This window comes from Neomonachus schauinslandi, chromosome 2, assembly GCF_002201575.2.
Source record: "Neomonachus schauinslandi chromosome 2, ASM220157v2, whole genome shotgun sequence".
Lineage (NCBI taxonomy): Eukaryota > Metazoa > Chordata > Mammalia > Carnivora > Phocidae > Neomonachus > Neomonachus schauinslandi.
The window spans coordinates 171431197-171458636 of NC_058404.1; the positions used below are offsets into that span (position 1 = coordinate 171431197).

The 27440-nt window shown below is 37.5% G+C and overlaps 1 protein-coding gene across 3 annotated transcripts in view; it reads right to left on the reverse strand.

Annotated features, from left to right (window-relative positions):
- Positions 1 to 6360: 6360 nt before the first annotated feature.
- KLHL5 (kelch like family member 5) overlaps positions 6361 to 27440 on the reverse strand; it is an 83551-nt gene continuing 62471 nt past the window's right edge. For all 3 annotated transcript variants that reach the window (XM_021701568.1, XM_044912750.1, XM_021701567.1), the window contains 5 exons: positions 24407 to 24631; positions 19283 to 19445; positions 15228 to 15440; positions 11397 to 11568; positions 6361 to 7233 (listed from right to left, as the gene is read on the reverse strand). In XM_021701568.1, coding sequence (XP_021557243.1) covers positions 7177 to 7233; positions 11397 to 11568; positions 15228 to 15440; positions 19283 to 19445; positions 24407 to 24631 — 830 coding nt within the window. In that variant the 3' untranslated portion in view covers positions 6361 to 7176. The remainder of the gene's footprint in view (positions 7234 to 11396; positions 11569 to 15227; positions 15441 to 19282; positions 19446 to 24406; positions 24632 to 27440) is intronic.

Genomic DNA, 27440 nt, shown 5'->3' on the forward strand with positions numbered 1-27440 from the left:
CAAATGGAACCAACTTCAGCTTGAGCAAAGATGGAGGACACTGAACATGGTTCCCAAGCTTCCTTGCCTTCTTTAGATGCATCTCATTAGCTAAAGGAAATAAATACCCAGGACTGGGGGGAAAATGGGGTGGCAGTAAACACTAGTTGTGATGCTAATAGCTACATCAATCAATACTGTATTTCTTTTTTTTTTTTTAAAGATTTTATTTATTTATTTGAGAGAGAGAGAATGAGAGAGAGCACATGAGAGGGGGGAGGGTCAGAGGGAGAAGCAGACTCCCTGCCGAGCAGGGAGCCCGATGCGGGACTAGATCCCGGGACTCCAGGATCATGACCTGAGCCGAAGGCAGTCGCTTAACCAACTGAGCCACCCAGGCGCCCCAATACTGTATTTCTTCAAGAGATTCACAAGATGCCAGAGTTGCTCAGGCCCAGGAGAAGATACAAAATAAACATGGTATTTTCTTAGGTGTTAGGAGTCAGGACAGAGTCTCTGGTGGGGGAGTTGGTCCATTTTTATAAATCATGGAAGGTATCTGAGATTGAGAAGGATGAAAATGCCAAAAGTAGGTTTTAATTTTTCATGGCATTTGATTTTTTACTCCAATTAAAAAATGAAATAGAATGAAAATATTACATGGGAATTTATAATCCAGTCACAGTAAAATGTCATTTTACTGAATATTTGTTCAATAACAGTTAAGAAATTACAAACATTTTAAGCATTATACAATTAATGAAAAGATACTTACTTTGACTTTTAACATTTATGGGATGCCTTTGTGTACTAGGCATTGGAAAAGAGCTTCCAATCAAAATTTCCTCTTTGTCACTGTTTCTAAATCTGAAATCTAAAGAGATTTTCTGTCAGACTTAAAAATCCATTTACTTGCACATTACATTGAGAAAAAATCTCTTTGGGATGAATGTAAATGCAGAGTTTTAATCCTAGCAATATAGAGAATGCCTATTGTTACAACATTTAAATAACAATTTGTAATGTACCTACTAAGCTTTTTATTGTAAAATATACATAAAATTTGTCATAAGTGACATTTAGTACCTTCACCCTGTTGTGTAATCACCACTAATTAGTTCCAGAACATTTTTATCACCCCGAAAGGAAACTCCTTACTCATTAAGCAGTCATTCTCCACTCCCTCTTCCTCTCAGACTCTGGCTGCCCCCACGAATTTGCCTATCTTGTATATTTCATATAAATGGAATCATACAATATGTGGTCTTTTGTGTCTGGCTTATTTTACTTGGCATAATGTGTTCAAGGTTCATCCATGTTGCAGTATGTATCTGTACTTCATTTCTTTTTATGACTGAAAAATATTCTATTATATTATGTACCACAATTTGTTTATCTATTCATCAGCTGATGGACATTTGGGTTGTTTCTACCTTTTGGCTACTATGAATAATGTTGCTATGAATATTTATATGCAAATTTTTGTTTGAACACCTGTTCTCAGGGTTTCTTATTTTGGTAGGGGGGATATACACCCAGGGGTGGAATTGCTTGGTCACATGGTAATTCTATGTTTAATTTATTGAGGAACTACCAAACTGTTTTCCACTATACCCATACTATTTAACCATCCTACCAGCAGTGTATGAAGGTTCCAATTTCCCCACATCCTCTCCAACACTTATCTTCTGTTTTTAAAATTATAGTCATCCTGGTGGATTTGAAATGGTTTTGATTACACTTCCCTAATGACTAATGATGTTGAGCATCTATTCATGTGATTGTTGACCATTTTATACCTTCGTTGGAGAAGTGTCTATTCAAGTCCTTTGCCCATTTTTAAATAGGTTGTTCATCTTTTTGTTGTTGAATGTAGGAGTTCCTTATATATTCTGGATAGACTTTTTATATGATTTGCAAATATTTTTTCACATTCTGTGGGCTGTCTTTTCACTTTCTTGATCGTGTCCTGTAATGCATAGAAGCTTTTAATTTTGATGAAGTCCAGTTTATCTATCTTTTGTTGCCTTGTGTTTTGATGTCATATAAATGAAACCATTGCCAAATCCAAGGTGATGAAGATTTGTACCTATGTTTTCTTCTTAGAGGTTTATGGTTTTGGTTCTTATACTCAGATCTTTGATTTATTTTGAGTTAATATTTACACATTTGTGAATTAAATGTCCCATTTCATTCTTTTCCACATGAATATTGTTGTTGTAGCACCATTTGGTGAAGAGACTATTCTTTCTCTATTGAATGGTCCTGGCTCCCCTGTTAAAAATCAGTTGACCATAGTTTATTTCTGGACTTTGTATTTCATGCTACTGGTCTATGTACTTATCCTTATACCAGTACTACACTCTTTTGATTACTGCAGCTTAGTAATATATTTTGAAATCAGGAAATGGCATTTGATTTTAACTTTAACTTTGTTCTTTTTAAAGACTGTTTTGGCTCTTTTGGGTGACTTCCAATCCCACATAAATTTTAGGATGAGCTTTTCCATTTCTGCAAAACAGGGCCAGTGGGATTTTGATAGGGATTGCATTGAATCTATAGACTAATTTGGAGACTACTGCCATCCTAACAATAATTCTTCTGATCCATGAATGTGGGATGTCTTTCCATTTATTTAGATCTTTATTTCATAAGTGTTTTGTATTTTTCAATGTGCAAGCCATGCACTTCCTTGGTTAAGTTTATTACTAAGTATTTTATTCTTTGTAATGCTACTATAAATAGAACTGTTTTTAAATTTTCCTTCTTGGATTTTTTTTTGCCAATGTATAGAAATCACTTTGCATTTCTGTGTTGATCTTGTATCCTGCAACATTTCTGAATTTATTTGCACTCAAGTTTTGTTTTGTTTGTGTACGTGTGTGTGTATTCTTTAGAATTTTTAATATATAGAATCATGTCAGCTGCAAATAGAGTAGTCTTACTTCTTCCTTTATAATCGGGATTCCTTTTATATCTTTTTCTTGCCTAATTGTTCTTCCTAGAACTTCTGGTGCAATGTTGACTAGCAGTGGTGAAAGTGGGCATTTTCTTGATCTGAAGGGGACAGTTTTCAATCTTTTACCATTTAATATGTTGTTAACATGGGTTTTTCATGAATGCCTTTTAACAGTTTGAGGAAATTCCATTTCTCCCTGGTTTGTGGATTTTTTTTTTTTTTTTACCATGAAAGGGTGTTGGATTTTATCAAATGTTTCTCTTATCAATTGAGATGATCATGTTGTTCATTCCCCCTTCATTCAATTTTTTTTAATAACAAATAGCTTTATTTTCATGTCATTGTCCTTTATTTTCATGTCATTGTCCAACTAGGACAATGTTGCTCCCTTCATGCTATTAATGTGATATGTTATATTGACTGATTTTCATATGTTGAAACATCCCCATATTCTTGCAATAACTATTACTTTGTCATAGTGTACAATCTGTCTGTGTCTGGCTTTGGTATCAAGATAATGCTGTCCTTATTGAATAAATCAGAATGTGTTTCTCCTATTTTTTTTTTTCTTTGGAACAGTTTAAGAAGAATTGGTGTTAATTTCTCTTTAAATGGTTGGCAGAATTCACCAGTGAACCCATCTGCTGCTGTATTTTCTTTGTTGGGAATTCTTGATTATTATTTTTTTTTTTAAAGATTTTATTTATTTATTTGAGACAGAGAGAATGAGAGACAGAGAGCATGAGAGGGAGGAGGGTCAGAGGGAGAAGCAGACTCCCTGCCGAGCAGGGAGCCCGATGCGGGACTCGATCCAGGGACTCCAGGATCATGACCTGAGCCGAAGGCAGTCGCTTAACCAACTGAGCCACCCAGGCGCCCGGGAATTCTTGATTATTGATTCAATCTCTTTACTTGTTATAGGTCTGTTCAGATTTTTTATTCCTTCTTGAGTCAGTTTTGGTAATTTGTGTGTTTCTAGGAATTTGTCCATTTCATCTACGTCATCTAATTTTTTTGGCAATAAAGCCTTTTTGATAAATAAATCTGTTTATGGTTCAGTCATCCCAAATACCATGCAATCCATCTAATATTTATAAAATGTGAAGTATATATCGTGTTTTCTTGCATTTACTTTTCTAAAGCAAATTTGTATGCAAAATTCTATAAGAGATTTAAACTAAATTTCCCCAATGAGACTAAAGAACCAAAATTTTCTGAGAGGGGTATGACTGGTATAAATTTTACTTCCAAAAAGCATAAACCTTCTTCATTTTCTTTTTATTAAAATAAATGATTCCTCATTTATTAAAATGAAACCTCTCTTTTTCTACCTAGAGAAAGAAATAAGAGTATGGACTCTCAAGTGCAGAGTGCCTGCATTCAAATTCCTGTCCTACCACTTACTTGCTATATATGATCTTGGGGTTAACTTCTCTGTGCCCCAGTCTCCTCATCTGTAAAAATGAGAATAATAATGGAACCTACCTCATAAGGTTGTTGTGAGGATTAAGTGCATTAATGCGTGCAAAAAACTTGGTTCTTAATTCATAATAAGCATTCAATAATTACTAACAAATATTATTTTTATAAGGTATCACTAATTGAGGTTAAAATAAAGAGCATCTAGGTATCATCATCAATGAACAAGCAAGTATAAGTCAAGGCAGCAATATTGGATGATGGATACAAAGAAGAGTCGTATTTTCCTCCAGAGTTATAAGACCCCAGACGAGAAGAATGAATGTTTTGGCGAGCGTTCTGTCACCAGAAAGAATTGGTTCTCTTTATTAGTATTCAGGAAAGCAGGTCCTCTTGACCACAGTTGACCTTTGAACAATACAGGTTTGAACAGAATGGGTCCACTTAGATGAGGATTTTTTTTGATAAATACAGTACAGTACTGTACATATATTTTCTCTTCCTTATGATTTTTTAAATAACATTTTCTTTTCTGTAGCTTACTTTATTGTAGGAATACATACAATATACAAAATATGTGTTAATCAACTGTTTACATTATTGGTAAGGCTTGGTCAACAGTAGGCTATCAGTGGTTAAGTTTCAAGGGAGTCAAAAATTGTATGCAGATTTTTTGCTGTGCAGGGAGTTGGGCCCCTAACCCCTGTGTTGTTCAAGCGTCAACTGTACAAAACTGCATTAAGAAGGTCCTCTATCAAGGTAGAAAAATCAAAGGCACTGTTCATGAATCCCATAAGGAAAGGAAGGTCCTCAGAGAGTGGATGGTGAGTGTTCAAAGGAATAATCACAAGTATAAATCCCTGTATTGTACAAGTATAAATTCCTTTCAAATCACAGGCCTGAGCCTCCCCAAGAAGGTGATGATGTGCTAACACATTTCTGCTTTTGATTTTTTTGTTTTGTTTCCTGTAACTTTTCCTCTTCTTTTCCTCTCTCTTCCCCTAAATACATAAATATACTCTAAGGCTGATCCCTCCTTGTCATGAAAATAATTGAATTTATATCCATAATATAATGAATATAGAAAATATTAATGTATTTTTCACTATTATTTTCTTTGTGGCCACACCAATAAGATGACCACAAGATTTGCTTTGGGAATGGAAGTATTCCGTTTCTTGGTTTCCAGGGTAGAAACATTTCAAGAGCATTCAAAATTGGCTGCCTCCCACCCCACCCGCCCCACCCCCCACCAAAAAAAGAGTTGGTTTAGTTTTTTAAAGAAAGCAACTAAAATGAAGTCTACCTTGATATAAAATGTAAAAGCACATTAACCACAGTTCTGTATTTTAAAAGATGGGAATTTAGTTTATACACATTTTTATATTAAGACATAAATTAATGACTTTTATATCTTAAAGGATTTATCATAAAATGTTACTGCCCAGTGCATTTTTGCCGACAAGAAACAATTCACTGAGAATATTAACATTCACATGTGTAATTGGAGTTTACAAATGTACAAAACTTTGGGTAATAAACACTTTAAACTTATTTTTCAAACATTCAATAATCCCATTCCCCTCAAACTATTTGATTACAAAGAAGCACAAAGGGTTACTAACTGCAGCAAAATGTGAGAAACAAAGCAAGGGAGGCAAATCCAGACTTAAGAACATAAGAATATCCAAACAGTTTTGTCAATATCAAAATCAAAACATCTTATATAATATAAAAGAAAACAAATCCATATAATGAAGTGCTACTTGGGTGAAAGAACATTTTAGGGCATATGACATTCATTTCCTCTACATAAATTTGCATATCTTTTATTTTTTTAAAGATTTTATTCATTCATTTGAGACACAGAGTTTGAGACATAGAGATACAGAGAGAGAGAGGGAGAGAAAGCATGAACAGGGGGAGAGGCAGGGGCAGAGGGAGAGGGGGAAGCAGACTCCCTGCTGAGCCAGGAGCCCGATGTGGGGCTCGATCCCAGGACCCTGGGATCATGACCTGAGCCGAAGGCAGACTCTCAACCATCTGGGCCACCCAGGCACCCCCATAATTTTGCATATCTTAAATTTAATGCAAAACACCATGTTTCAGTTCCAATTTGAGAATATCATAACGCATAGCTCTTAGTGAATCTAAATATAATAGGATGAATATTTTAAAAGAACGCAAAGATCATTTCGTTTTCATTTGATCATTATTGTTTTAACTCTCATTTTTCTTTATTCATGAGACTAAGCCAACTGAGAAATAAAATCCACAATCAAAGCATATATAATGCAGCTATTTCGAAAACTGAGTATCAGCATAGTGTTCAGTATGTCATTAAAGCAGCGGTTGTGGTTAAATGAGCAAATGGGTAAAAATTACGGCAACTAATGTCCGATAAAGTTACAAAGCAAACGTTCAAAGTGTTATCTGGCATATATGCACTGTAGTAAAAGAAATCTGGATAAAGTGAGTAAAATGTGATTGATTATTAATAAATGACATTCCCAGCTAACACTGGGTCATGTTGAGGAGCAGTGCATTTGTCCTCATATGTTATGTCAGGAACATATGCTCACAGTCCACCAGCGGTAGTCTGGATTTGCTGAGAAATGACTTACTGAGAAATGTAGGATTTAATCCTGGATCATCCTCTCGTTCCTCCCTTGTTTTACCATCTTCACTTTGAGACTGGGCATTCTGTGCCCAGGAATGTGGCACTGCAAATCGGCTAAAAATGTATCCATTGGTAGGAGGATAATTTTACTAAATTCATGAGGCAGATGAAATCTTCATTTAGAAAACAAAGCACTATGTTATAATTTGACAGTTACAACGCAAGCCCCAGCTCTTCCTAGGCATAGTGGAGCAACCTGAAATAAAAAAGCAAAAAGACGTATTTGTTGGGTATGTGGGTTCAACTGTTGATAAAGCCATACTAGTTGGTGAAATACTGATATGGTCTGTACTTGTCAAAGAGCTACTGCCAAACTCTGCTGCCCCAGCCTCCCTGCCCCCCCTTCCTCCAAGCCTCCTGCTGCTGTCAAAGTTTCGCAGAGTCAATTGTTTAGGGTGTATCACAGTATTATGCAGTATTCCCTTCTCTTTAAAAGTAATTCTAAAAAAAAAAAATTGCTCAGGACGTATTCTACCTGAAACAACAGGATGTGGGATATGGATAATGAGGAACTGTGCAACACTTTGTGACCCATGTGGCGAAAATATCAAGTATTTTCTAGAGAGGGCCTGTGACAGATACCCTGTCTCAGAGCACACCAGATTCACTGCATGCCTGGCTGCTTTTTTCCCCGGGGGCACGAGTCATTGCACATTTACTGACTGCCCTCTCTGTGCAGGGCTGGGCCATCTAAGCCCACTCTGCTACTTTTTAGCACAGTAAATAAATAATAAATACGCCTCCTCCAACTCCCTAGGAGTAGAAACAAACCTGGTGAATAAACTCTATGACAATGAGATACAAGGGCAGGGTGCTGGGAAAGAAGTATAATCTTAGTTTATGGATAAGGAGTAATTCCTAAATCTTTCACTTACCCTTCCTTCCTTCCTTCCTTCCTTCCTTCCTTCCTTCCTTCCTTCCTTCCTTCCTTCCTTCCTTCCTCCCTCCCTCCCTCCCTCCCTCCTTCCTTCCTTCCTTCTTCCCTCCCTCCCTCCCTAGACACCAGGCCATTCATAGTGAAACTAAGTGTGGACAAGGATAGTTTTTAAAGAAAGATTACTTTGTCCACAGTAAGACCTAAGAATTAAAACAACAGTATTCAGGGAAGGGGTGACTAATACAAAGCACTGAGAAAATTTGTTTTGTACTTTATAATCTCATTTCGTTCCCTAGACAAATGTCCTCTTGTCCATTTGTTGGAACACTGAATGGAAAATTTATTTTTCAGATTCTACAGTTATAAGTCCAAATTTAGGTGCTTAAAAATAGTAATAGAGGTGATGTGCAAACAGAATAGCTATGTGGTCACTGATTATTAATTTTGATAAGAGAGTAATTCAGCATAAAGCATTAATTACCTGTAATAACAAGTCTCAAATACCGGCCAAAAGATTTCCTTATAACTAGCCTAAGAGCGTAAATCAACACATCTTAGAAAAAGAGATTTTTACATCTCTTCTTGGGCTCCTTGGTTATCATTCACATTGCCATGGCAGGAGGCTGATGGTGGATAATCACACAATTTCTTTTTTAAAATTTTTATGTATTTATTTATTTATTTTAGAGAAGGGGAGGCAGAGGGACAGGAAGAGAGAAAATCTCAAGCAGACTTCCTCCTGAGCACGGAGTCTGACATGGGGCTCATCTCCCGACCCTGAGCTCAAATCAAGAGTTGGATGCTTAACCCACGGAGCTACCCAGGCACCCCAATCACATAATTTCTGATAAAATTCTGTAGCGCTGATTTGCGCTCTCAAATGATCTCTTCTTTCCTTCACCCAGTGACCCCATTTAAACTTAAGAAACAAGATCAAGGTCACACACTAAGTCCCTTTTTCTATCCTCTTCATTTAAAAACTCCTGTCCCTTTCTACAGTCATATTTTCATCTTCTTCTCCAGTCTTGGAAGAGGTCTTTCCTCCAGTCTGAGGAGGACCCGTCTTTGCTCTCAATTCTGTTTCCCGCCCTTCTTTCAGAAGTGTCCTTTAATGCTGCTCTCTCTTTCTAGCATCTGGAATCTCTACTCTCTAGTTTTCACCTCTACTGTGAAAAAGACCTTTGGCTCAAATTCTAACTCTACCACTGATTTACTGTGTGACTTGGGTCAAGTATTTAACCTCTCTGTATCTCAGATTCCTCATCCAATAGAGTCTAGTACATAAAATGTGTTTGATAAATGTTAACTTTCTATCATCATCATTATTTGAAAATTGTATGCCCCTCTAGGTCCTGCATTTACTTATTTTTCTCTTTACTTTTTACACTGTGTGGTGGTTTCTGCTTCTATCACATTCTCATAGGTTCTTATAACTTCACAAATGACAAATTACCTTCATTCTTCCTTATTCTGTTGAAACCCTGCTTCCTCTCTCTAATTGCTCTATTCCATTATCTTATCTAAGACACTCTCCAGTCATTAATTTGCTGTTTTCTTCAGAAGTTGAACTTTTAATCCAACCCAGTAGAAAGAAAGAATAGACAGGACTTGGTAATATCTCTTGAATCCTTCTCTAGAGTTGACACCTCAAACCTTACAAGTGAAGCAATCTTCTAAATGTTTTATTTTTATCCAGCCTTTGCTTCCCCTGCCCTTAACCCAACTTATCCTGTCCCCAACTGCCACATGAACTTTCTATTACTGTATCACTCTCCTGGTTAAAAGTCTCCACTGGCTTCCCACTACCAAACTCTTGAACCATGGCCTTCACTGACTTCCATCCTGACCCCAACCTTGCTCTCTAATAAGAATGTCCACAATAGTCAAACTATGGAAAGAGCCCAGATGTCCATCGACAGATGAATGGATAAAGAAGATGTGGTATATATATATATATATATATATATATATACACAATGGAATATTATGCAGACATCAAAAAATGAAATCTTGCCATTTGCATTGACATGGATGGAACTAGAGGGTATTATGCTAAGTGAAATAAGTCAATCAGAGAAAGACAATTATTATATGATCTCACTGATATGTGGAATTTAAGAAACAAGGCAGAGGATCATAGGGGAAGAGAGGAAAAAATGAAATAAGACAAAACCAGAGAGGGAGACAAACCATAAGAGACTCCTAATCATAGGAAACAAACTGAGGATTGCTGGAGTGGAGGGGGGTGGAGGGATGGGGTAACTGGGTGATGGACACTGGGGATGGTATGTGTTGTAATGAGCACTGGGTATTATATAAGACTGGTGAATCACAGACCTGTACCCCTGAAACAAATAATACATTGTATGTTAACGAATTTAATTTAAATTAAAAAGGGCAGAAAAAAAAAGAAGTCCTACTCCTACTAAGCTTGGATCCTTATAACCAGCCACACTTTCTCAATATATCTTGCGTATTTCTTCTTCACTGACATTTCTTTCGTGTTTTCTCACACAATTTCCCATTTCTTTCTACCTTTTGAATTGGATCAATTCAAAGCTTAAGTCCAACTTCTCACTAAAGCACTCTCAACAACCATTTTATTTTTTCTCTTTGATTTCCTACACCACTCAATGCCTACACCATGTGACACTTGCTACTAACTGTTCTACATTGTGGGTTCTCCCCTTACACACGCAGATCATACGTACTTAAGTAGTTAAGTTGTATGGCAGTGCAGATTCTTTTAAGTTTTGTTTTCTTGACAGTACTTACCATTGCTCCTTGTATGTAGGAAAACCTTGGCTCAATAAACATCTGAGTGTCTTTCAGGTACCAGATACTGAATTGGGGCACAAAATTCCTAATTCTGTTCTCGGTAATGATGGAAACAAAGACCTCAAAAGATCATTCTTAGAAGTGCTAGGCCCTCCAGAAATAGACACGGCTGGAATTCCTTCTGTTAATAAGCTTGCCGGGTCAAGTTTCTTACTTGTTAATGTAATTTAAGGTTGCCATCTTTATTAGGTGAATCACAGACATTTCATCTGCTCCCAAATATCAGTGGCTTGAGTATTTAAAAATTATTGCTCACATCTGCCTAAGTGGTTCACATTTTTCTGATTTCTATCTTTGTTTCTTATTTTCCACAATCTCCCCTCCCTTTGCCATAGCTCTCTTGTGGTCCTATCTGCTTTATCAATACTAGAATCTCATCAATTCCCAGTAATCAAATGGTGGCAGATCAAAACTATTAATAATTTCTCTGAGTATTAACTTACACTTTAAAGATAATTTTGGATTTTAGTTAGGTCATAAAATTAAACATTCCTTCTTGTTTTCATATATTTAATCAAGAGATGACTTTATCATGCTTATGCTATATATTTTCATATCGGACAAAAGTGAGAGGATCATTTTTACCAAATGAATTGTTTTAATAAAAACAGAGAAGTGTAATAATGAAAAATGAAATGCCATACCTGGGTCCACTCATTTGTCTGCGGATCATAAGCCTCCACTGTATTAAGATAAGTCTGTCCATCATACCCTCCAACAGCATATAATTTATCACCAAGTAAACAGACCCCCACTGCATCTCTGCTGATGCTCATAGATGCCACTGCAGTCCACGTGTCTGTTTTGGGATCATATCTGAAAGAAAATTTTAGAACTGGAGCTGACATTGTTCTCACAATATTTTTAAGTAAAAATAGTTTATGGATGAAAGACTTTCATGTCAGACCTGATACCATAAAACTCCTAGAAGAAAACATAGGGGGTAAGCTCCTTGACACTGGTCTTGGCAATTATTTTTTGGATCTGACACCAAAAAGCAAAGGCAACAAAAGTAAAAGTAAACAAATGGGACCACATCAAACTAAAAACCTTCTGCATAGTGAAGGAAACCATCAACAAAATGAAAAGGCAACCTATGGAATGGGAAAAAAATGTTTCCAAATCATGTATCTGATAATGTATCTTTATATCTAGAAGATATAAAGAATTGTACAACTCAATAACCAAAAAAACCCCCAAAAAACAAAAAAACCCCAAATAAACCACTTAAAAATGGGCAGAAGGTCTCAACAGACATTTTTCTAAAGAAGACATATAGATGGCCAGTAGGTACATGAAAAGGTGCTTAACATCACAAATCATCAGGGAAATGTAAATCAAAACCACAATGCCTGTTACCAAAAAGATAATAACAAGTGTTGGGGAGGATGTGGAGAAAAGGGAACCCTTGTGCACTGTTGGTGGGAATGTGAATTAGTGCAACTGCTATAGAAAACAGTATGGAGAGTCCTGAAAAAATTAAAAATAGAACTACCATATGATCCAGTAATTCTACTTCTGGGTATTTACCCAAAGAAAATGAAAACACTAATTTGAAAAGATATATGTACCCCCCCATGTTCACTGCAGCATTATTAACAGTAGCCAAGACATCTAAACAACCTAAGTGTTCATCAATGGCTGAATGGATAAAGAAAGTGTGGTACATATAGAATACATACACATACGCATGCATGCACACACTGGAATATTATTCGGCCATGAAAAAGAATGAAACCTTGCCATTTCAACAACATGGCTGGACCTTGAGGGCATTATGCTAAGTGAAATAAGCCAGAGAAAACGAATACCTATGATCTCACTATATGTGGATTCTAAAACAAAAACAAAAAACTAAGCTCATAGATTGGTGGTTGCCAGAGGTGAGGCATGGAGGGGGTGGGTGAAATGGGGGAAGGGGGTCAAAAGAGACAAATTTCTAGTTATAAAATACATGAGTTACGGGGATGTAATGTATAACATGGTGATATAGTTAATAATACTGTACTGTATATTTGAAAGTTGCTAAGAGAGTAGATCTTAAAAGTTCTCATCACAAGAAAAAAATTGTAACTATATATGGTGATGGATGTTAACTAGACTTATTGTGATCATTTCTCAATATATACAAATGTCAAATCATTATGTTATACACCTGAGACTAATGTAATGTTATATGCCAATTATACCTCAATAAAAGAATATCTACATATCCAGAAACACCTGGGAGAGGCAGTATAGCAAAGTGGTTAGAGAATGGACTTTGGATTTGGGCTGAAGAATCTTGAGTCCTTATCCTTCCAATCACTGGCTCTGTGGTATTGTAAAGTTACTTAAAATCTTTACATCTTAGTTTCTTTATTGGTGTAAATACTGCTCACCATGCAGCATTGAGGATTAAATGAAAATGCACAGTAAGCATTTGATAAATGTCATCTTAAAGATGAGTTGGTTCATTTATTACAATTTTTTCCTATTAGCAAAGAATATATTCTTGTAACAAACATTCAAAGATTACAAAAATATATAAAAAATGCAATAACTAGCCTCATTTCCTTCCAACTTTAATTACAGAGTCAAGTGGTAACCACTATTAACAGTTTGGTTTGTATTTGATCTTTTATTTTTATTTTTATTTTTTTAAAGATTTTATTTATTTATTTGACAGAGAGAGAGATAGCGAGAGCAGGAACACAAGCAGGGGGAATGGGAGAGGGAGAAGCAGGCTTCTTGCCGAGCAGGGAGCCCGATGTGGGACTCGATCCCAGGACCCTGGGATCATGACCTGAGCCGAAGGCAGACACTTAACGACTGAGCCACCCAGGCGCCCTGTATTTGATCTTTTAAATATTTCACTTTTTATTCTCAGGGCTTGAGACGCCTATTTCAGAACATGTTTTTTTTTTTTTTAAATTCAATTTACTTTTTCTTTCCATGTAAAACATTAACATTTTTTTCTTTCAAGAAAATAAAAATAGTTTAGTTCTTTAAGCCTACCCTTTATCTTATTACTTCTATCTAAAGTCCATCTGAACATATTTTAGAAAAAATATCAATATTTTCCTGAAAAGCTTTAACTTACAATATTATGGATTCATTTAGTAAATCCATAACACTTAAACTATCCAAAAGAGCTAAAGTAAATACTGAAAACTGCTTTAAGATTTTCGATTGCCTACTGAAAATCTGAGGAAATCAATACACGAAACTCTACGTAAGATGGCTTACAGATGTAATCATTAAAGCTATCCACTTTTGAACCTTCTTGTTCCTTTCATGAAATATATTAACTAGAACAGCCCAAAGTTGTCTATCTAAGAGCAGATACATCATGCTCTAATACATCTATTGCTTCTAATACGTCTTGCACAAAAATGAACAATTTTTCATTGGGTGCAGTACTGTGGTGAGCCTGTAACTTATGGGGTAAAGTGTACAAAGAGTTCCATATTCCTTTCCTGGAGTATAACATGCAGCAAGCGCAGTCTCCCTAAGACAGGTGAAATGTAAGTATATCTTTCCTGCTTTCTCAAAAGACAACAAGCCGACCCTCCTTTTTATTAAATAGAAAGCACTCATTGTCATCAAACCTGCATTTCACTTTTTATCTTTCTTCCAATCATGTATAATTAAATAAAACATGAGCGTGCACGCACACACACACACCCACACACACTTATCAACTTCCCATTGCTCTTTAAAATCCAGAATCCTTAAGACTCCACGTGTTCTGCCCCCATCTCCACCTTACTCCGCCTCCTTTCCTGTCACTGTCTCCCTCATTCTCTGTTCCCCAGACACAGTGGCCGCCTTTCAGTTTTCTGAATGAACCATATCTCTTTCTGCTTTGGAGTGTTCGTACATGCTCCCATTGACTCTACCTCCTAAATACATTCAATTCTCTCCATTCCTTGAACCAGACTAAAGATAACAGATAGGAGCCTGAACTATTGTCCAAATCGTCCATTGATGTTAGGCTCTTTACCTGGCCCCATACTTGAGTTTCATGAGGCCAGTTTGGATGACTTGTGTAACCTTTTAAGCCATACTAGTTTTTTATTTTATTTTATTATTTCATAGTATCTCATTATATCAAAATGTGTTAGAAATGTTCCTCTCCTTTTCACCTCTTACTTAGCCTCCAGCCCCATTCCTTCTCTCTGAAATTTGTCAAGCTCCTTTCCTTTTCTTGTCAGGTACAGTATCCAGTATAAAATATGTACACAATAAATGTTTGTCATATAACTCAATTAATAAATTATATAATTAATTCTAAGGTAAATTTTAAGTAGGCAGTAATATGATGAGAGAAGAATCTGAGTAAGCTGTTAGGAGAAAGACCAGGAGATGGCCGGAGCAGACAACCCAATGTTTACAAAGCTGTGAAGGAACCACCTTGCATGTGGTAGACGTTCAATAAGGAGTCATTAATTTGTCTGGAAGGGTCAGACAAGTTTTCCTTCACAGGAAATTACCTCTCCACGCAGTCTGAGAGTCTGGAAGTCAAGTTGGACGCAGGAGCATCATGTCCTCCAATTGCGTACAGCAATCCATTCCAGGTAGTTACTCCTACTCCCCCTCTCCTTTTTGACATTTGTGCACAGAGTGTCCATTTATTAGTATGAGGATCAAAACATTCTACTGATTTGAGGCAAGAACTTCCATCACGACCACCAACTGCATAAAGCCTATAAGAACAAATAGAATAATAAATAAAAAAGAGCGTCATCATTATGATTAAGACAAAGAGATTATTCTTATGGTATTTCATTGAATTTAAGGTGCCATAGATTATAAGACACACTGTCAATTTATGTGCCATCAAGAAAGAAGATATGCTACCAATTATATGACATATGTATATGTACATATACGTATGATATATATATATACCAGATATCACTCTGTATATACATAAAAAAGAACAAACTTACATGGAAGCAATGATAACTATTTCTGACAAGTCACCACTGATTATAAGACGCATCACAATCTTAGAGGCATAAAATGTGTCTTAGAATAGAAAAAATGTGGTATATAAATATACCATGACTTCTTTCTTAAATAGCTAAGATAGGACTAGGTTATAAAGGAAAGAAACTAACCTTTTCTGCACCTACCACAGGCTAGACATTTTACCTGTATTAATTTAATCATCTCAATGATGCTATGAGAAACCATTTATATTCCTGTTTCATGGGTGAAGAAACAGGCTCATGGAGATTAAGAGGCTTATACAGGGTCAAAAGCAGAACCAGGATGCAGTTAGAGTAATGAGCAGCTGTACTGTGAGCAGTCACCTGGGATGTTCTTGTAGTAGTGAAACAGGAGAATAAAAGGATTGCTTGAAACAATCGTATGTAAATTAATATTTATTACATACGAACAGTGATCCTTCATTAATTTAAATTACTGCAGAGAAGGATGCTGTAAGTTATCTAAAATGAATATGGTATGTTAATGTCCTAAATGTTGCCTAGTAGATAAATTTTAATTCATTACCAATCAATATATGGCATTAATTTTAAAAGTTTTTTACTCTGACCTTAAAATATATATAAAATATTATATTTTTCTAATAGTTTTTTCCAGAGTAATAAATTCAGGTCATTGCTTATATAAAAGTCCCCACATTTTGAATTTACAGATACCTTAGTTAACATTTAACTATTTTTTTTACCTCAGGAAAGAATATTTGAACTATACCAAATATGTGCCAATTAAAACTCTAAGTATTTATATTTGGGTAAATACATATATTTTAAAGGCATTCGTTCATTTTAATTCATAATGTGAAGTACACTATACCACTCAAACTGGTCCTTTAGTGAGAAGATGACCATATCTTAGCAACATATGGGTGGCACAATATCTTGCTCTAAACTTTATATTAATAGAATTAATTGAATTTGAAATTTATTTGAAACTTTGTTAAAAGTTTTTATCTGTCAAAAACTACTTTCTTGTCTTATTGTTCTTAATATTAAACTGTTCTCATTTTTAACTAATACTTGGTAGAATAATTGTTTGAATATGGATCACAGAATATCAGAAGACATCAACAATTAGAAAACATCCATAATTTGGGCGCCTGGGTGGCTCAGTTGGTTAAGCGACTGCCTTCGGCTCAGGTCATGATCCTGGAGTCCGGGGATCGAGTCCCGCATCGGGCTCCCTGCTCGGCAGGGAGTCTGCTTCTCCCTCTGACCCTCCTCCCTCTCATGTTCTCTGTCTCTCATTCTCTCTGTCTCAAATAAATAAATAAAATCTTAAAAAAAAAAAGGAAAACATCCATAATTTAAAAAACATGTACACATGTGCGTGCATACGTGTGTGCGCACAGACACACATGGATTCAAGACCATAAAAGAGGCTTAGTCACGTAAGCTACTGAAAACTTTTATTTATTTATTTATTTTTAAGATTTTATTTATTTATTTGACAGAGAGAGACACAGCGAGAGAGGGAACACAAGCAGGGGGAGGGGGAGAGGGAGAAGCAGGCTTCCCGCCGAGCAGGGAGCCCGATGCGGGGCTTGATCCCAGGACCCTGAGATCATGACCTGAGCCGAAGGCAGACGCCCAATGACTGAGCCACCCAGGCTCCCCGCTACTGAAAACTTTTAAGCAGAAAAGTGACATGGTCCTATTTGTATTTTACGTAGGACATTAGGTAAGTCTCTAAAATGAAGGACGAAAGAGAGAGTTAAGATTAGGGGCAAAATGACCAGCTTGGGAGATATTCCAACAGAACAGTTAAAATCACAAAGTAGATATACTGTACTTTCAAAATCAAATGTCTTAATCATTAATAGATGAGTGATATTCAGCTTCTGATATGATTCTTTGATTGTCTCAGTGTCAGTATTCAATAAATTGTACCTCAGATGGGCTAAAGACTAAAATATTTATTTCTCGTAAGAGAGCAAGAGAAGGTGAGAAAGTAAGATATTTCCATGCTTAGAAGTTAAAGCTACTGTAGGTCTAGAAATTAGATTTTAGAGAAGGCAGCTATGCTTTTGTGCTGTTAGAAATATTTATTTCTAGGCTAGGAAATACGTCAGTGAACAAGAATTAGATCAGTGAACTAATCCCAGAAATTTTAACTGAAGGGTTAAAACTGAAAAGATACTGTTAGTTTTCTCTCTTTTTTCTCATTTACTAGATTCTTTGGTGGCTGACTGCTACCAAAGAATGAGGGAAGATACGTAGTGATAAATTTTGAAGTTCTTTCTTTAGCTAAAACAAATGAAGGGAAGGGTTTGGAGATCAGATACACTTTTTTTATTTTATTTTTGAAGATTTTATTTATTTATTTGACAGAGAGAGACATAGCGAGAGTAGGAGCACAAGCAGGGGGAGCGGGAGAGGGAGAAGCAGGCTCCCCGCAGAGCAGGGAGCCCGACGCGGGGCTCGATCCCAGGACCCTGGGACCATGACCTGAGCCAAAGGCAGACGCTTAACGACTGAGCCACCCAGGCGCCCCCAGATACACTTTAAAAAGTGGGTTTCTATTTCTCTATCTTACCACTTGTAATAGTGCTAAAAACCAACAAAACGTAGGACATAACTAATAGGTCCTGAGGAACCAAGACCTTACGTCATAAAGTATAAAAATCTGACTAATATTTTCTCACTTTCTTTTACCAATCAATACAATTCTACAAATAATCTTAAGTCTCTTTTAACTTTGATTCCTTCCCCTTTCTGGAAATGATGATAAAGCATTTTTTTTTTAAGATTTTATTTATTCATTTAAGAGAGAGAGAGAGCACAAGCAGGGTGAGGGGCAGAGGGAGAAGCAGACTCCCCGCTGAGCCAGGAGCCCGACGCAGGGCTGGATCCTGGGACCCTGGGATCATGATCTGAGCCGAAGGCAGACACCCAACCATCTGAACCAGCCAGGTGCCCTGATGATAAAGCATTTTAAGTGAGTAAAGGTATGCAACACACAACTTTTATTTAATAACATATAGGGCTTCATTTTATGGAAGAAAGGCCTGTGATATCTATTTAGTCTCTGAGTTACCAAGAGCTATTGGTGATGGTTCTGTCCAAAACTGTTAACTCCAGTTAGAGTAGACAAGAGCCAAGAGAGCACCTTTCTAAATCCATTTCAGTTTCAGCAGTTGACCAAGATAAGAAAGAAATGAAAGTAAAGATAAGTCAATAGAAGAGATGGAAGGAATTATTTAGGAAAACACAGAGAGGGCCTACAGTACATTTAAAATACTATATACTTTGAAAGCTATATAAACCACCAGATTTTTACTGTATTTATATAAAACTTCTTCACTCAAAATAACTTGAAATTTATAATATCTGCACAATAGAATGAAAACCCAACACGGTGAGTTATTTATATTTAGAACTACAATAAAAAGAGACTATTTTTAAAAGTTTGCATCACTCTTAAAGTTTTTCTCTTCTGTGACTTTGTATATTTTTTAATGTATATTTTTAAGTTAGACGATACAGCTCAATAAATTTGGTTTATTGTGTTTGAAACAGAATTTTAAATATTTCCTTACTTTCCACTTAGTACTGCCACACCTACTGTGCTCCTGGGGGTGGACATAGTGGCAACAAAATTCCACTGGCGAGCCTGAGGGTCCCATCTCTCCACTGTATTCAGATAGCTCCAGCCATCATGTCCTCCTACTGCATACATGGGACCTTCCAATACAGCCACACCTGCAAGGAGACAGGAAAGAAGCAATGACTTCAGATTTGCTGCTAGGTCTTAAAGATCACATTTTAACTGAAATCTAAATATACAATTCACCACCTATGTTTTCACCTGAGTTTGATGGTTCCAGGTCTTATGTTCAAGTCTTTAACCCATTTTGAGTTTATTTTTGTGTTTGCTGTAAGATAATGGTCCACTTTCATTCTTTTGCCTGTGACTATGCAGTTTTCCCAGTACCATTTATTGAAGACTGTCCTTTCCCCATTGTATATCCTTGGCTCCTTTGTTGTAACTTAGTTGACCACATATGCATGGGTTTATTTCTAGACTCTCTATTTTGTTCCACCAATCAATGTGTCTGTTTTTAAGCCAAATACCATAATGTGTTAGTTATTATCACTTTGTAGCATAGTTTGAAATCAGGGAGTGTGATGCCTCCAGCTTTGTCCTTCTTTTTCCAGTTTGCTTTGCTATTCTTTTTTGTTTTGATTTGATTTTGTTTTTTTGTGGCCTCATACAAATTTTAGGATTATTTGTTCTTTTTCTTTGAAAAATGTCACTGGAATTTTGATAGGCATTGCACTGAATCGGTAGATTGCTTTGGGAAGTACGATGAACCTTAAACATGCAAATTGAATTAAGGAAACATTTATGGTAAAGATACCTGGTTTCTTTCTAGCTCTCCTTGGTTGGTCGGTGGGTGGGTGAGCAGGAAAGTAGCTCTACGGCTCTGGTCTACTAAGCTTTAGAGGCAGTATCTTGAGATCCAACAGTGGAAAGTTATTTAAAACTATACAATATGTATACATTGCCGTATTTAAAAGATTTTTCAATAATTCAGATTTAAGATATATTTGTAAAATCGTATTTATTCCTTTCCCCCATTAGTTCAAATTCATGAGATTTTATTCTAGTTAGACTTGATACCACAATCTATTGGTGTGATTCATTACCACGGAACCAAGTTCCCTTATTCAACAAACATTTAGTTTTTATTAAGTGCCAAACGTTTAATAGAAGATAACAGATAAGGGCCCTGCCATCATGGACCTAATATTTTAGTCGGGAAACAGGCAAAATATATTTCAGGTATTGATGAGTGCTAATAAGAAAAATGGAACTGAGTAGAAGGGTAGGGAGGGTCAGGGAAGACCTCTTGGACAAAGTGACATTTGAACAAAAATGTGGATGAAGTTAAGAAGCCGGACATGGAGATATCTGAGAGAAGAGAAGGTAAGGTAAAGGGAACAGTATGTACAAACTACACACATACACACATATGTATAGTTCCAAATATATAAAAATATATCCAATTATATGTGTATATGTATGTGCATGTAATTAATTAAAGAGCTGGAAGAAAAATTAATGGGTCCATCTAGTTCAACTCCTTAAACAATATCTTTGAAAATGAATTTTAGCAGCAGAACCACTTCTTCAAAATGAAATCTTTATTTAATTCTCACATGTAAGAGATAAAAGGAGTGTTTCCTATGTAAAGAGTTTCTTTTCTAAGTTCAAATTTATAACATTGATTTATTATATGGTAAATAAGTAAGAACAAGAATGACAGAAAGATTTGGAAAAAGAAAAACAACTTGAAGAAGACATTTGAACTGGGCACCTGGGTGGCTCAGTTGGTTAAGCGACTGCCTTCGGCTCAGGTCATGATCCTGGAGTCCCAGGATTGAGTCCCCCATCAGGCTCCCTGCTCGGAGGGGAGTCTGCTTCTCCCTCTGACCCTCCACCCTCTCGTGCTCTCTCTCTCTCTCATTCTCTTTCTCAAATAAATAAATAAAAAATCTTAAAAAAAAAAGACATTTGAATTATATGATCATTCTCCTTTGAACTTGCTTCAATAAAGCATTTTGTATGGTACCTAGAATTAATGTCAGTATTCTATGCACAATCTAATCTGCACAAAACACAGCAAGATCATGGGCATTTTTATTCTCTATACCATAAGAATTTACCTTAAGTTAAAATTAAATTTCTTTTCTCCACGGTGGGGGAAAGTATGCAGGTGAATCATACTATTGACCCTGGATTTTATGGTCAACCCAAGTTTTTAAGTCTCATTCATGCTGCCTTTTTTTTTTTTTTAAAGATTTTATTTATGAGAGAGAGAATGAGAGAGAGCATGAGAGGGGGGAGGGTCAGAGGGAGAAGCAGACTCCCTGCTGAGCAGGGAGCCTGATGTGGGACTCGATCCCGGGACTCCAGGATTATGACCTGAGCCGAAGGCAGTTGCTTAACCAACTGAGCCACCTAGATGCCCCTCATTCATGCTGCTTTTAAGATACATTCCCATTCTGTGCTTACGTAATAAGTTGATCTTATGGACTCAAGATTAATATTTTATAGTTTTGTTAAATCTCATATAGTTAATTTTGAGCTCCCCTCTCAGTACCTTACCCCTAGCCCTCTGGTTTTACTTCCTTACCAAACTTGAAACTTAAGATCACCTTGAACTGAAATCTAATTGCAAATAGTAGAATCACTTGTTTCTGTGATCTTTTTTGCTGTACCCACCATCAGACCAATCTTCATGCCTAGGTAATTTTCATTACTGGCTATTGGCTTTTTTTTGGTGGCCTCTACTCTGGTGCTCAGCATTAATAAATCCAATGTAGTACAAAGTTATGCTATCTAAACTGAACTATGACTTCATTGCTACTCATCCATCTTTCAATTCATCTTTCATGATGATCTATCAAATTCTTTTTTTTTTTAAAGATTTTATTTATTTTTTGACAGAGAGAGAGAGATGGCGAGAGAGGGAACACAAGCAGGGGGAGTGGGAGAGGGAGAAGCAGGCTTCCCAAAGAGCAGGGAGCTCAATGCAGGGCTTGATCCCAGGACCCTGAGATCATGACCTGAGCCGATGGCAGATGCTCAACGACTGAGCCACCCAGGCACCCCAATCTATCAAATTCTTTATTGCAACTAATTTAAACCTTTTCCAAACTGTGATACATTGACAATATGGCCACAAATTCTTCTTATCGCTGAATGCATGCCTATTTTCAATGTGACTCTGCAGCTCCTTCCGCCAAGAAGAGTAGTGTCCATCAACAGATGAACAGATAAGAAAGATGCAGTATCTTTCACACACACACTGGAATATTATGTTATAAAAATGTTGAGATCATACCATTTGAGACATGAGTGGACCTAGAGGGTATTATGCTAAATAAAATAAGGCAGACTAAGAAAGACAAATGCCATATGATTCCATTCATAGATGGCATCTAAAAAATGATTAATCAGGGGCACCTGGGTGGCTCAGTTGGGCAAGCGTCTGCCTTCGGCTCAGGTCAGGATCCCAGGGTCCTGGGATCGAGTCCTGAGTTGGGCTCCCTGCTCGGTGGGGAGCCTGCTTCTCCTTCTGCCCCCCGCTTGTATTCTCTCGTTTTCGCTCTACCTCAAATAAATAGAAATAAAATCTTTTGAAAAATAAAATAAAAAATAAAAAATGAATAAACAAATAAAGAACAGAATCAGAACTAAAGATACAGAGAACAAACTGATGGTTGCCAGAGGGGAGGGTGATGGAGAGCTGGGCAAAATGGATGGGCAGGGAGATAACAGGCTTCCAGTTATGGAATGGGTAGGTCATGGGAAGAAGAGGCTTAAGAAATATAGTCAGTGATAATGACGTAGGGATGTATAATGGGACAGATGGCAGCTATACTTGTGGTGAACACAGCGTAATGTATAAACTTGTCAAATCACTCAGTTGTACACATGAAACCAATGTAACATTGTGTATCAACTAGACTCAAATAAATATAAATATAAATACATACATACATACATATATACATAAATAAGAATAGTCTTTTTCTCTACTTTTTGAATCTGGGCTTGCCCACGTGACTTGTTTTGGCCAGTGCAACATTAGCAAACATGAGGCAGGCAGAAGCATGAAAAGTCTTTGTGCACTGTGGCTTGCCTTCTCTTGCTGCTTTTGAAACTCTGTGACTGCCCCCACGTGACGAAGCCTGGCTAGCCTGCTGAATGATTAGAGGCACGTGGCCCACTTGTCTCTGTTGCCCAGGCCAACAACCTGCCTACTACTACACATGTGATTGAGGCTATCTGAGATCACCGAGCTGACCTGCCATCCCACCGGAGATCCATGAGAAAACCCAGCAGAAATCATCCAAGGCAGCCTGGACCAGAAGAATGGCTCAGCGGACCCACAGATCCATGAGCTAAATATACGGTTGTTTTAAACCTCTGACTTTTGGAGTATTTGTTATGCAGCAAAAGCTGGGTGATAACCCCATCTAATTTTATTTCCATCTGCTTTACTCTCATCGAATAATTCTATTTCACCTATTCTTTCTCCTATCAAAAAAATAGGTCATGTGACACAAGACCCTAAATTATCCTCTATCATACTCAGAGTAAGCCATCAGTTCCTTCAGAGTAAAGACAGTGTCTTCTTCACCTTTGTATACCTACTGAGCAAAGAACACAGCACATAGTACATGCTAATCAACGTCAGTTCAGTGAATTATTGAGTGAAAGAATGAAAAGTCGCTATCATTATATTCTCTGTGCCACCCCAAGATTTCTCTGGGTTTTTATTCACTTCTGCTTAAACACCAGGGGCTATAGATGAAGATTTTTTAAATAAGCATTTCAATCAGGTTAGACTGTATTCTGTGATTGTCACCACAGAATACATATTTAAAAAGGTGGCTTATCACTCCATCATGCTACAATAAAATCTTTAAATTACTTGTTTTTACTTGTGCTGGTTGCTGTTACACTTATGTATATGCTTGTTTGCCCTGATTCTGCTTCTCAGTTAAGGAGCATGTGAAGGAATGCTTGGTGACTGATTGTTGCTGACTCAGCCGCTGCCACAGTGGTCTTCTTCTGCCTGGTAGACTGTAAAAATGCTGTGGAAGCCTAATGTATGATATCATGGATGAACCTGCATAGTTATACTCACCAAGGCCATGCCTGTGGGTGGACATAGGAGGCATCACACTCCAGGTTTTTGTTTTGGGATTGTAGCATTCTACAGTGTTCAAAGTCTTCAGTCCATCTCTTCCTCCAACCACATACAGTTTGTCATCTAACACTGCAACACCAAACTGTAGCCTCCTCCCATTCATATTTGCTACAGGAGTCCACATATTTGTACGAAGATCATACTTTTCAATGCTTGTTGCTCCTTAATAGTAATATACAGAAGTTATGTAAATAAAAACTTTGCCATGTTTGAGTATTTTATGAATTTACACATATAAAAGTATAATTTTATTAGTATTGACAATAACCCTTTTATTAGACTTCTGTGAGCTCCTGCATGATCAGGCCCCTGCTTCTATCTCTGACATCATCTCCTACTATTCTCTAGGGCATACACAGGCTCTGTATTAAAAGGTCAAGTGAGAAAGGTTTATTTGTAACAGCCTGTATGGGAGGAAAAGCAGGGTAGATTAGTGTCATGAAGCCAAAGTAAAAAAAATTAGCAGGTAGTTTTGAAGGCAGATGGTGGCAGAGTCCCATGAATACAACTAGGTAACTATCAAATCCTAAATACCCCAGGAAGGAATCTGAAGACTGGCAGAACAAACTCCACAGCTAACGGTAGGGAAGAGGCCACACAGAAGATGATCGGGAGTATGGAGACATGGCTTGGGAGAGAAACAGATCATGGCCAATGTGGTGAGGAGGGAGCCATGGTCTCAGAGAAGGGGAGGAGACAAACTAGCACACAGGGGAGTGCATGAGGAAAATGAATCCCCTTAGCAACTGGCTTGGCAAGTGAGAGGGCCTGCATTTTATGAGTTCTTACAACCAGTGGGGCTTGAAGTTTGGAGATTTAAAAGTCAGCATGCTTGGCTTTGGAGAGCTTGGAGGACATTGGGGCTGCTCCTGAAGAAGACTGTGGGCATACAGCATGGAAACATTGATCTGAAGAGCACCTGGGGCACGCAGTGGGGAGGTTAGTTGCCATCAGAGCATGTCTCAGGGAGGCAGCATTCATGGAGACCCCTCTGGGAACAAAAGAACTGACAGGTGCCATTTCCCTCCTCCTGCTCCTCGGCATAAGCACAGGGCCAGCTGCAGGAACCAGTGGAGTGCTAACACTCACCACCTACCTTGCTTATACCAAGCCCTGTTCCCCCAAACTCCAGTGGAACTGCCCTTCCCAGTCACACTTGTCTTAGTCCCAGCACAGCAGGCCCCTTCCCCAGAAGACCAGCCCAAACCCCTGCCAACACCATGTCTGCCATCTGAGGAGTTTTGTGAGGACTCAGTTCCAGCGGCAGTGGTGACAGGTCTCATTTCACAGGCAGACCACAGCACACCTAGTTAAAATGCACCACATTCAGGCCAGGGACCAAACACTGCCCACAACAAGCAAAGAGAGCCTCTGCAGACAGCTGGTCTGAAGCATAAAGTGGCCAGGCCACAAGAGCAGAGCACACACAGCACACACTGGAGACACTCCTTGAAGCACCAGGCCCGAGGGAACAGGGGGACACTACACTGCAGGGCACTATAAGACCTCTTCTTCATAGAGCCATTACCCTCAAGAACGGAGATATAGCTGACTTTCTAAACACAGAAAAACAGGGTGACTTAGACAAAACATAGAGACTTAGACAAAATGAGAAGACAGAGGAATTTGACCCAAAAGAAAGAACAGGACAAGGCCACAGCTGGAGATCTAAGCAAAACAGATATAAGTGACATGCCTGATGGAGAATTTAAAGCAGTGATCAGAAGGATACTCACTGGACTTAGAAAGGAGTGGAGGACATCAGTGAGACTGAGAATAAACTTAGGGAACTCAGTGACTCCATCAAACATAATTAACATTTGTATTATAGGAGTCCCAGAAGAAGAGACAGAAAGGTGGCAGAGAATTTATTTGAAGAAATAATAGCTGAAAACCTCCCTAATCTGGGGAAGGAAACAGATATCCAGATCCAGAAACACAGAGAATCCCTGCAACAAAATCAACAAAAGCAGATCCACCCCAAAACATATTGTAATTAAAATGGCAAAATAGGGGCACCTGGGTGGCTTAGTCGGTTGGGCATCTGCTTTCAGCTCAGGTCATGATCCCAGGGTCCTGGGACCTAGCCCTGCATTGGGCTCCCTGCTCTGAGGGGAGCCTGCTTTTCCCTCTCCCTCTTCCTGCTGCTCCCCCTGTTTGTGCTCTCTCTCTCTCTCTCTGTCAAATAAATAAATAAAATCTTTAAAAAAAATAAAATGGCAACATATAGTGATAAAGAAAAAATATTAAAAGCAGCAATACAAAAGAAGACGGTTACATACAAGGAAACCCCATAAGGCTAGCAGCAGCAAATTTTTCAGCCGAAACTTACCATGCCAGAAAGGAGTGGCATGACATATTCAAAGTGCCGAATGGGAAAAATCTGCAACCAACAATATCTATCCAGCAAGGCTATCATACAGAATAGAAGGAGAGATAAAGAGTTTCCTAGACAAACGAAAACTAAAGGAGTTCATGACCACTAAACCCAGCCCTGTGAGAAATATTAAAGGGGACTATTTGGTAGAAAGGAATGATCAAAAAGACAGTATGAAGGTAGGAAACACAAAAGCAGTAAAAAGAATATTTCTGTAAAAAGTCAGTCAAGGAACTCACAAAATAAAAGGATGTAAAATATGACACCATATACCTAAAATGTGTGGAGGAGAAAAGAAATGAATGGGTCCAAACTTAAATAACCATCAACTTAATATAGACTGCTATATCCAGAAGAGGTTATATACAAACCTCATGGTAACCACAAATCAAAAAACATAATAAATATGCAAGAAATAAAGAGAAAACAATCCAAATATCACTAAAGAAAACCAGTAAACCATGAAAGAGAGAAAGACAAGAAGGGATCAGAGAAAATCTCCAGAAACAACCACAAAACGAGTAATAAAATGTCAATAAATACATATCTCTCAGTAATTACTTTGAATGTAAATGGACTAAATCAAAAGACAAT